This window comes from Lipophrys pholis (assembly GCF_963383615.2).
Source record: "Lipophrys pholis genome assembly, chromosome: 21".
Lineage (NCBI taxonomy): Eukaryota > Metazoa > Chordata > Actinopteri > Blenniiformes > Blenniidae > Lipophrys > Lipophrys pholis.
In genome coordinates, this window is record NC_137649.1 from 19,822,111 (window position 1) to 19,834,497 (window position 12,387).

A 12,387-nucleotide genomic window follows, 5' to 3' on the forward strand; every position below is an offset into this window, starting at 1 on the left:
CCGTCGGCAGACTGGCTGAGGTTGAGCGAGCAGCGGCGCACACAGCGAGTCTCTCACTGAGAGCGTGAGAGGAGCCGGCAACAGCCTTCGGTGCCTTTTTCTGATATTCCACGGTGTTGTGATGCGAATTCCCGTAGATCCCAGTGCCAGCCGGAGGTTCAGTCCGCCGTCCAGTAGCCTCCAGCCGGTCCCAGGGAAGATGAACGATGTGAGCTCTCCAGCCGGGCAGCAGGACGCGGCGGTGCCAAGACTGCGTCCCCACGAAAACCGCAGCATGGCCGAGATCATCGCGGACCACCCGGCCGAGCTGGTGCGGACCGACAGCCCCAACTTTCTGTGCTCGGTCCTGCCCTCCCACTGGCGGTGCAACAAGACGCTGCCTGTCGCCTTCAAGGTGAGTCCCGGCGCTGCGCTGCGCTGCGCTGCGGTGCGGAGACCGATTGAACGCGGACTGTTCGCTTCAAGGCGAGAAAAGAAAGAAGAAAAAAAAACTCAGTCAGACTTTCAAAACCAACTGTTTCTGATTTCCTTCACAATAGTTCCGCTTTCTGTCGCGTTTGACTGCTTATATTACTGAATTTCAATATATTTTATGCAATCCAAATTACGCACTGTGATTAATTTGCATGCGACCTGAACGTAATTATTTTTTTTTTAAATACATTAGAAATTATGAAAGAGGTTTTTTTTTAACTAAAAAAAATCGTAAATCGTAATGTTTAAAGGGCACTGCTCTTGTTTGATACACGTGTAACAAGTATTTGAAATATTACCTGTAAATAAACAGACGTGATGAAAAGGGGAATTCTTTTTAAATCGACACATTAACGGGGCTATAAAACACAATTTTTAAGGTGCTAGATTAACATTTTTGGCCTACTAGACGATATTCTGATATTTTAATTATTTTCATTAAATCTCATTTGAAACAATTTATTATCAGTGTCATGTAATTTATGTTCAACTAAATTGCAGTGATTATTAATAACATTTTGTGCTTTTAACTAGTTGAAAAAGAAAAGAAAGAAGAGAATACTTTTTGATATATGTGAGGCCTCCAGGACGTTTCTAGCTCCCATGATATTTCTTGGTAAAGGCCCATTAATTAGCTGACAGTTATTATTTAGAGTAAGGATCAAAGCTGCTTCACAGTGGAAATTTGTAGCTGTAACTCTGGCTCCAAATCAGATATGACACTTTTTTTTAAACATAAGTGTTATTTCACCATTCTTATTACTGCACTCTGTAATTATTGCAGTTTCTGTTGGCCCAGTTATCCTCTTTTATCTGCATCCAAGAAGAAAAAAAAAAGATAATGCAAGGCCTTTGTGCTTTTTTTTTCTTTCTTTTTGAAAGACTGCAATCAAAATGATTCACATAATCACATTTATCAGGGTATAAAAGTGCTTCAGAGCAATGGAATCAAAGTCAATTCTCAACATAATTTAGATAAAGATGGCATTATGTAATATCAAGATGAGCTTTTATGACTCAGTTTTTAAAGACCTTTTAAGACTCATTATTGAGTTGAACATATATTTAATCAACAGGACAGGACTAGATATGTTTTTGCTTCATGGTGAAGCCTCTCAAACAAATACATTTATTTGTATTAATGCATGAAGAAAGAGGATATGTTAAAGCAGATTGCAGGTGGAGTATTATCTATTTATTTTTTAGCACTTCTGCTGTTACAAGGTGAGAAATAGCCGTATTGTCTTTGTCCAGCTGAAGTCTTGAATTTCTGCCCTTTGACCCCTGACAGGTGGTGGCCCTGGGAGACATCCCCGATGGGACCGTTGTCACTGTGATGGCGGGCAACGACGAGAACTACTCCGCCGAGCTGCGGAACGCCTCAGGTGTGATGAAGAACCAAGTAGCACGATTCAACGACCTCCGCTTCGTGGGCCGCAGCGGCAGAGGTGAGGCCTGCAGCTCAGCTGGTCTCCTCCAACCACACACGGTTACAATTCAGTAGCAGCTATTAGGTTCAGTGGTGTGGATTAGTGGCCACATTCCCTACGTGGCAACCACATAATGATGGCTCTAACTCCAGACCCTAATCCCACCGCCCATCTCCTGAAGTCTGAGGGGTGAATCATGTTGCTTCCTCGCCATAACTCAGCTCTCCTTAATTCTCTGTGTGCCTTTAAATACAGAAAGACGGAGGAATGTTTTCCTTCACTTTTCAAATAATTTAGGCTGTTCATTAGAAAGAAGCTTTTTAAAAAAAAAAAGAGAGAGAGAGAGAGAGAAGGAAGAAATTCACTTAAAGGTTTACCTGATTTGACCCAGCTCGCTACAGGCTCATAAACATGTTGGGTGGTGCAGCAGGCCTGCGGCTGATCGCTCTCTGCGCATGTCTTCAAGCTGTCAGACAGCGACGCCGAGACGCACTCCCAGGGAGACAGATTGCATTCCCTGGATGTTTGGCATCACCAAGTCGTCTCTTGGCATCACTCTTACCAAATCATTTCATTTACAAGTTGAGATTTTTAAATGTTTCTGCTTCGTCCTCACGCTCACGCTCTCCGGTCCTTCTGGAACTACTTTCTCGGAGTTCGTCATTTTGCAGTCGCCTCCCAGAATGTGGTCGCACACTTCAAAGTTTCAATTCGATTCCTTTTAGTTTTATTTATAAAGCGGCAATTCTAAAAGTGTCAACTCACGTCACCTTGCATAAAATATACGGAAGGAAAAAAATTGCGATCTGACATGAGGAAGTCTAGGAAGGATTCAAAAAAATCCCTTCTAACGGGAAGAAACTTAAAGGTATAGCAGATTCACAGTTGGAGGTTTATTGCTTCAAGCGGCCAACGTTAGGGCACAGAAAGAGGGACGTTGTTAAAATAAGTGGACAACAGACTAATCGATTTGTGACTTATAAGGGCAAGAACTGCCGATCAGATGAAAATATAAGAGAGCTGTGAAGTTATTCACGTGTAATTGTGATTAAAAGATAAATGCATTCGAAAAGCTCTTTAAACCTATAGCAGCACAGCTAAGAAAAAAAAAGAAAAGGCAGAGCAGGGCTTTGGATCATCATAAAATGGGATTTTTTTTCCCCTTTTAATATTGAAGGGATCAAATCAACGTTTAAAACTGCTTATTTTATGAAAGCACATTTTCGAAATGATGAAATAAACTTTAGTCTGAAGCCATAAGTGTAACAGTTACTGGTTATATAAAGCCGATTTAAAGCATGTGCATTGTGAGAGGTGTGGTGTTCAGGATAGACGGATGGATTGTGAGGCAAAAGACAGGAGAGACTGGATCTGTTGCCACGGAGACCTCGCCTGCCTCGCTTTGCTGTGACAGGGAATCTAGTAACAGGAAGTGACATAGGAGCCAGGGAGGATCGGACTACGAGGTGTCTGAAATGAATACCCCGCAATGACAGATAAGTACAAGCAGAGAGAACCGATAGGATGTTAGATAGCTAAAAGTCATACACATAGAAGAGGAGCGCGAGCCAGCGAGGAAAGACTAGATCGATATTTACAGGGCTGAAACTGCGCCGCTCCGTGATGCTACATGGACTCACAGGATTCCGAACAAGGAATCAGATACCGGCGGCGATAGCATCATCCGACTTAATAGTGTGGCAGCCTGAGGGCCGATGGTAAACAGGAGTCAGACCACAGCGAGCAGACTGCAGCAGCAGCGGTGGCAGGAAACCAGGAAAGTGACGCAGTAGCTGCCCCACTTTCTGTCAGTTCATCCAAAACTACTTGTCCAGTTCAATGTGCTTCACAGAAGATTGACAAGGAGGTGATAAGACCAATCAGTCAGTGCAGGACAGAAGCTCTACGAAGAGTCATTATTAAAATAAAACTATGAAAATTCTCAAAGGTCGAAGACAAAAACAAAAGAAATGAAGTTAGAAATCAACAAAAACAATCCGTATAATATAGTCGAATACTTTCATCACAGATAATCAGCTCTGCTGTGTTTCACCCACATGCGCCTCAATTCAGGGATCACCTGTAGCACCTGTGATCTGCTATCTGCCTGACTCATCGTCTTGGAGGAGCATGTTTACAGCAGAGCGGAGGATGCGGAGGGAGGACATGCACGACTTGCAGACGACTGAGAGCAGAACAGACAGCTGCTCCGATGAGTCGCTGCAGCGACTTGCCCCTCGCTTCCGGTTCCCAGCCTGCAGCCATAGCAACATGACGCGTCTGCATACCTCCAGCGTTAGTGTCAGTGCTGACTGGGCCGCTGCCGTCTGAATCACACCACTCCTTGTGCGTGCACATGGGGCCGTGTTCACTCCATGCACAGACGAACGCTCAACCCCCCAAGGCAGCAACTGCGAGGGATTATGGAGAAAGGAAGTGACTATTAAAATGCCTCTCGCCCACTCGCACTGTATCGGAGATTCCGTATAACGAGACGTGACTCCTGCAGTCAATCTCTCGTTTAAACCCGAACACGCCCTGTCTCAAACAGCCAATGTTGTGTGTTGTTAATGTCTCCCCCCCCACCCCGGTTTGTATTGGCTCTTATGTGATCACAACCACACTTGTGACTTGGGTATGGTTTAGAGATGAATGCCCGTTATTGTCTCTGTGTCATTTGATGTTGTTTGATGTCACCACAGGCAAGAGCTTCACGCTGACAATCACAGTATTCACCAACCCACCACAAGTGGCCACTTACCACCGAGCCATAAAGGTCACCGTGGACGGACCGCGTGAGCCCAGAAGTGAGTACCAATGCACGCACATGCAGCACCGGATGGGCATACGCTTGTAAAGTCACACAATCAATTGATTAATCTGTGATTTTCGTACTGTTCTCACAGTGCAACACGACACAGGAGCGAATATCTTTGATTTGTTCAAGCACTCCTATTTTTCCCGCAAAGCTCCCGAACAAATGACACCCTGCACCTCCCACGTGTGATGTCAGATCTCTGATTAAATCCTCACGATGCGTTTCTAAACTGTGGAAAATACTCCCAGCAGTAGCCACATTGTCTCAGCTTGCTGCTCTTCTAACCTTGATCCGTCAAGTTGGCAGAGTGCCTCTTTAAAGTGAGATGTGAGGTGTGGCTTAGTGCACAGCCAGCCAATGACAGCAAATGTTCCGCTAAAATGATGACAGGCCATTAAAATGAGGAAATTGCCCCCCCCCCCCCCAACAAAAAAAAGGTTTTATAGGAAAAAGTTTAAAATTGTGTTAATTAGCAATCCACAGGCTGTTAATTAAAGATAACCTTTCAGAGAGCAATTTAGTCTCACATGTGACGGTGTGCGAGAAAGAGGAGAAATAAAATGTGAGGCTAAGTATTCCTGAGAGGGTACACTGGGTAGCAGAGTGCTAGCATCAGCTCATTTTAATGGGCCATATAAAAACAACTGAGGAGGAAAAAAAAACTTTACTATAGCCATCAGTGCCAACTGGTCTGGCATGCAGCTGTTTCCACAACCCTCCTCCCTATTCATAAAAAAAAAAAAAAAAAAACATATTCTCATCTCGTGGCGTCTCAATGAACAATATCACATCACAAAACATACCCACCCACCCGCCCGCCTGCCCCGCTGTCACATATGGCACCAGGACACGCGGAGACACAGCGGAGCCGGGAGACAGTAGGATTAGTACCACCATCAGTCTCTGTTGTAGGAAAAGCTGCCAGCAGTGCCAGAAAATCGCCTCACACACTCGACATTCGGCGCTCATCAGCAGCCAGCCCCCCACCCCAACCCCCACCCACCCCTCCACTCCAACCCCCGAAACAAAGGCATATGCTTGTCCTCAAAACACACATGTACTCGCGATCACGCCGACTTCTCCCGGCCATCCGTTCTCACTCTCCAGCCATCTTGTTTGATCAAAAGCATTTCCTGTACATCTGCTGTCCCCCGTCAGATGACTTTCAAACAACTCCTGTTATTTGGTGGCGAACAGATGGGAGTGTGGAAGCGAATTTTGTTTGGAAAACGCTCAGCTCGGTCTTAGCAAAGTTGCCGTCGTCGGATTTCCGTCCAGGGGTCACGAACGTGTGTGTGTGTGAGTGGACTCGCGAGGCGATGACAACCGCGGCACAATCGCAGGTGAAGCGATGCTGGCACGAGGGAAAGACTTTACACGTCCGTCCATTGTTTTTTCCTCCTATCCACTCAATTTGCGGTCTCAGAAAAAGCTTGTCAGTTTTCATGTTCCAGCTTCGGTCTCAGGACAGTAATTTAGGCAATAAAGACTATGTCATCATACATAACCCCTGAACTTCTTTCCTTTGCTGTTAAGTGGTCAGAATTACAGTCTTGGTGTAATTTACCTAGAAACTACAGCCAGAACACGTCTCCCTCTCAGGGGTCATTAAGCTGAGGTCGAAGGGTGGCAAAACACACATGTGCCCTCTCCGCCTCCCATCCCCTCCTCCAGGTTTTCAGCACGGCGAACACCGGCTGTCTCCAGAACTGTGATTCTATCTGTGTACGCTTCATTGAGACATGGGGGGCTTTGTCAACCATTACAGCTCTATTTTGTGTTAAACGAGTGGGTAATTAGGAGGCCTGTGGTCCGCCGGGCCCCCACAGGGAGGGGTCCGTGCAGAGAGGGAACAGTAGGCTGTCTTAAAGTAGACACACACTGGTACTATGTGGCCCTCCTTTGTGAGACGCTGTGTAGTCTCTGGAAAAGGAAAAAAAAAACACACGAAGCGTCATCTCACCTTCTTCTTTTGGTTCTTTTTTAGCACTTCTTCCAGTTTTATTGCCGATTCTGCGGCTGTGTGGGTGTCTCTCTCAGGAAGGATATTTTGTGCCGGGGTGTTTGATTGGCCTTATGGCAGCCATATGAGTCGTCATGCGGGGGATTGTCATTTCCCCAGCAGTTCCTCTTCTAATATCGGTGGGGAGGATGAAGCGGGACCACCCGTGAAAAAGAACAGGGCCCCATATCTGTGAACTGTGGAGTGGAGCTTTACTTAATTAATTGCGTGGTCAGAGTGACGAATATCAGCAAAGGCCCTGCTTGAAGACCTGCGGTATGATTTTTCCTCCGAGGTTTGGAAGTGTGTATATATGTGTGTGTGTGGGTACAGTAAGTGGTTAGTCAGGTCCCTCTGGCCACTGTGTTATTAGCGGGAGGCTAACTTGGTTTCTGTGGCTCGCATTGTGCTTAATCGCTTGACAGCTCTTGGTTTCCCTGTGGTTTGCCACTGCACCAACAGCTCGTGGAGTGTGTGTACACATGTGCGAGCCAGCGTGTGCATTCATGCAAGCAGCCATGTGCGAATCTGTTTGCTGATATGATTCAGAAACCTAGGTGTCTGTGCAGCAGCGCTTAGCCGTGTGCGTGTGTGTGCCTGTGTGCGTGTTTGTGTGTGTTTGGGGTGTCATTACTCTAGTTTAGACACAGTGCTGATTTGGAGCAGAGCTAATAGGCCTCATTAAATGTCATTTTGAGCTAATAGACAGGGAGTGGTTGTTTAAACCAATATGCTTTTATAGGTGGTTCTGTCTCCTTTCAGCTGCTCCTGTCGGTGGCTGTGCCCAGCTGAGACAAACCTCCTGAGTGGTAATAGCTGAGCCGTAATAACACAATATACAAGGCTTTCTGTACAAACCCACTGTTCTCATTAGAGTTAATTGATGGCAGACAAAACCGAGAAGGTGACAAAACCCATTGCGATATCTCATTATAACAAAAAGGAGAGTGTGTGTCAGTACTTAATCCTCGTTTCTCTAGTGTTTTGAAGCATTCGGGGTCTTGGGGCTTCTGGTCTAAGGGACCGGGCTTGCGTTCTGGTTCAGTTTTGGTCAGGGTGTTAACAAGTCTGGTGAAGAGGTTTTCGGTTACTCACGAGCGTGCAGACAATATTAGTGGTTCAGGAGGCCCGTCTGCCAAGCCAAACTCTTAAGCACATAATGCTTGTGTATGCTGTCGTGTCCCACCATATACTCAGCAACTGTTAAACAATGCTTCAGAGATCAAAAGTAAGGCAAAAACAAGTGTTCAGACATATAAGTAATAAGATAAAGTCACAAAGACCGTGGTGATATAGTGATTGATCAACATGAACGTGTGCTAAATTCAAGTAGAACAAAAAAAAAAAAAAACATGCTTCCATATTTATATCAACCAATAGGATCGGAGCAGACACGGGTTGGGCATGTGACCATGTGGCTTCAAGCCCTGAACCCCCCCCAGTGCTGCTGGCAGGCAGGTCGAGGAAGTCTCTAATAATGCTCCTGCAATTTGTTTTCTCCTGACCCTTTATGAAGGCCGCAACCCGACGCTCCGGTCAGTGGCGAAAGCTTTATTTGACACTACAAGTGTTTGTGCAGGTTGGCCCTCGTCAGAATCTTATTTTTCTTCTCCATGCACTTTGAAAGTAAATGAAGTGGTGCCAGGAATCCTAACTCTTTTATTTTTCTCTCTCTCCAGTAAAATGTCAAATAACAACACCAGAGGATGCAGTGAGTGATAGAAATCTGGAAATTATGTGCATGAAAATACACACAGAAGGACTCAAAATACACACAGAAGGGATCAAGCCTTGACAGAGAGGGAGTGTGTTTCTCTCACAAGAAAGTCCAAAGCTGGCGAGGCCTCACAGCGAAGCCCCTGCCCCCTCTAACCTTCACGTAACGGAACAGCCAGATGAATCCTGCCAATAAAGAAAAATCTGCGTACTCTCACACACTGCTCCGCAGCTAGTCAGACAGCGACCCTCATCAAAAGCAGTTGGCTTAGCTGTCAGTTATGTTTCATTTGCAGCGCAGTGGGCTCGAGACAGGAGTCAGTGGTTTGGCACTGGCTGAGTGGGAGCGGGAGCCAAAAGCATAGTGCCCACCTTTCTTTTTATTGGGCCGTTCTGAATTGAGAGTTAATTTTGAATAAATTATGGTCCTAACAAGTGGAGCTCAATTGCAATCCCACCTTTGTAAACAGCTTTAATGGAGTAGTTGCTAAGCTACAGCCTATTATGACACTTAGAACCACCGTCTCCCGTAACGCTAAGATGGAAACAATGTGCGTAAATGAGATGCCTTTATTTTTATTGGTCGTGATGACACCAGCCGGCCTCCGGTGTCATCGCACACACCCACACACATGTCGTTACATGCGTCGGTAGGCTACCATTACCTGCTGTGAGGCTTTGTTTTGTTAAGTGCTACAAACATTTTTTTGCTAAATGCTAAAAGACTCATGGATGCTAATCGTACTGTCCCACGAAATTCGAGGCAATGTCAGCCAAATCATTTCCCTGAATCACGCGTAGGAGCGGAGCCCTCGGTGTGTGCGTTGACAATGTTTCCAGTGTCAGTAACCGCCTCCAGGGAAATGTCCAGAAATAGAGCGTCCAGGTAATCAAAGAGGATTTCAGGAGATTCACGTATCTGCATGCAACAATAATCAAAGCTTTTTTTTTTTTTTCTCTGAGTCGGACAAATAAAACTCACCCAAAACATCAGGAGAGTAAAGAATGAAACAAGGGAGGGAGGAGGGGAAAAAAGAGAATGGAAAAAAAAAAAAAATACTTCAGGCTTTTCCAGAGGGCAGCCAGTCACTTGAATGTCTCATGAAGTTCCTTGAAGAGGTGCCAAGGCCTCTACAACGCACAACACCAAATTATTCAGCGGGAGGGGGAGACAAAGAGGAAGACAGAAGAATAAAGGAGAGAGAGGAGAGAGAGAGAGAGAGAGAGAGAGAGAGAGAGAGAGAGAGAGAGAGAGAGAGAGAGAGAGAGAGAGAGAGAGAATGAATCATAGGGAGAGAGATATAGATAAAGAGACAAAGTCTGGATTCAGTTGGCCCCTGAGGGTGCAACACAAAGCTTCTCTGAGGGATTTGCTTCCCCTGTTCTGAATCAAAACACTTTAATGTGAGCGGAGAGGTGCAGAGGGAGCCGGCCTGAAAAAAATAAAAAAAAAGCCACACAGCAGCCAAACTGTGTGTGAGCTCGCTCTTTAAACTTTGTGCATTATTCTACAAATGTGTATAAAGTGTGTTTGCGTTCAATAAATGTATCGCCTTTGGGAATTGTGTGTGTGTGTGTGTGTGTGTGTGTGTGTGTGTGTGTGTGTGTGTGTGTGTGTGTGTGTGTGTGTGTGTGTGTGTGTGTGTGTGTGTGTGTGTGTGTGTGTGTGTGTGTGTGTGTGTGTGTGTGTGTGTGTGTGTGTGTGTGCCCTTCCCTTGCCTGGCTAGCTTCCTCCTGGCTGGAACGCACGGACCACACAGACGGCTGGCAGCGCTCCACGACAGCCTGGCTCCCCCCTTTTTCTCTCCTTCTCTCCTTCTCTCACCGCCCTCCTCTCCCACACCTCCTAGTTTGTCTCTCTCTTTCTCTCTCTTTTTTTCCACTTCTTTCTCTTACTTTTCTCCCTCCCAACCCCTCTCTCAGTTCTGTTTTCATTCTCTTCTGTTTCTCTACTCCCTCCTCTTCCTTTGTACCAGACCCCCCCCCATGGTAGACCGGGGCTCACCTATGCAGTCCAGCTTCGCGTTGCCACTGAAAATAATTCATTCAAGCAACATGGCGTCTCTGATAACCACCCACCCCCTCAAATAAAAAAGTGAAATATGGACCTGGTGTAATCCATTCACCGATTTTACTGTTCCACCGTGTGACGACTGACACACACACTCACACTCACACACACAGACGGGCTGATTCAACCCAGGCTCCATGAACATGGGGGGGGGGGGGGGGGGGGGGGGGGGGGGGGGGGTCTGAATCAGCCCCAAAGATACATTCATCCAAACTCACCCAGTGATCATAAACCAGACTGGAGGGCTTACGGACCATGACGTGACAGCAAATTTATAAATTATCCCATTTACTCGGGATTTTCTGGGACTCTGCATTTTCCTCACATGTCTCTTAGTCAGTTTCCTACTGATGTGAAACTGGACGTCTGCAAATGAAACATTATGGAAATATGTTTGGTTACGCTTTGTTAGTGGGAAATGACAATCAGTTGTACTTTCAGTAAATCTGAAGCCCCCCCCCCCTCCCGACGGGAGGCGTTAGTTTAGCATAAAGGGCAGGAAACGGTCTAAAGCTCGCTAATCGGCACATCATGTCTTATTGGTTTAATCGGTACTGAATGTGAACTTTATTAACTTTAGAGGGAAAAAACCAGGACGTCTGTGCTAAACTTAGGTAGCTTTGCTCGAGGCTGTAGCTTCATATTTAGCATTTTGCTGCACAGACACAAGCGCACTATAAATCCTCGCGCTGACTCTTGGAAGGAAACCAGATAGTCCTATTTCACAAAATTCATTCACTATTCATACGTTCTAGCCCCTGGAACTACTTAAGGATTGAAAAAGTACATTGAAACCCCTTGTCATGTGAGAACCCAACACAAACCGGCAAAAAGAAGTATTTTTCCGCCGTGACATATTAGGAAACGGCCACCTATTAGTCAAAGATCTCCATGCTCAGACTCAGATTCAATCTAATGCTGCCATTAATTACAGAGGACTTATACTCTGTTTGCCTACTTGCTCTTACTCGCTGTTATCAGATCAGCAGGGGTGAGTTGAATCCAGACTTATGTCTCTGCGACGGCTGAAATAATACTATTCTAGGATCACTGTGTGACTGTGTTATTTGAGATACTATCTTTAGAGGTGTTCTCTAATCATTCTAAACCTTCTTTCTACCTGCATGTACGAGCCGGTAGTGTGCACGCGCTCGTGTGCAATGACGGTCATGTGCATGATTGCGTGGGCTGAAACGCGTTTCCGAAAGTCCTTTTTAGTTGCACGTGTGTGTTTCTCTACGCGTTTCCGTGTGTGCACAAGTTGCTCACATCTGGTCTGAATCTGTCCGTGTTTCCGGCCGCTGGCTGGGCAGGGAAGTGGCAGGCGCTATCGAAAATCTCCGCTGTTTTCACAGGGATGATGGGAATCTCAGGGACTTTCCCTACGGCAGTGAAATCATCCGCCTTTCCCGCTCCTTTAAATACCCTCGGCTCATTCCGCCGCCCTGCTTGGGTTCCGATAAAACAGCTGAGACGTCTTGTGTTTGGCAACAGTTGTCCTTTAAAAGGTGTAATTAGCTCATGAAAAACTGTATTTACTGTCAAGGCCCGCAAAACTAATGGATTTTGAGGTCTGGCTGTTTGGAGTGTGAATTGGACCTGGTTGACATGCTGCATTCCTATAGGAGTAAAAAAATAAATGGCTATTGTTGAAAAACAAAACTTGGAGCCATAGGTTCCGTCACACAATGGCAGTTTATTAAAAAATTGTAAAAAAAAAAAAAAATCGGTGAATAACGTTAATCAAAAAATATCAAGGAAACACTTTCTGGATATTTCGCCATTGTTTGCACTGTTTCTCGGAGACTGTGTTCCCTCACTGGTTCACCCTTAATTTAGTGGTCAATGGGGTCTCTTCCTCTCCATGCCCCCCCCC

At 45.7% G+C, this 12,387-nt stretch overlaps 1 protein-coding gene across 5 annotated transcripts in view; it reads left to right on the forward strand.

Annotated features, from left to right (window-relative positions):
* Positions 1-12,387, forward strand: part of runx2b (RUNX family transcription factor 2b) — a 40,021-nt gene that overhangs the window by 18,256 nt on the left and 9,378 nt on the right. For all 5 annotated transcript variants that reach the window (XM_080490988.1, XM_080490989.1, XM_080490991.1 and 2 more), the window contains 3 exons: positions 138-394; positions 1,766-1,922; positions 4,607-4,711. In XM_080490988.1, coding sequence (XP_080347114.1) covers positions 138-394; positions 1,766-1,922; positions 4,607-4,711 — 519 coding nt within the window. The remainder of the gene's footprint in view (positions 1-137; positions 395-1,765; positions 1,923-4,606; positions 4,712-12,387) is intronic.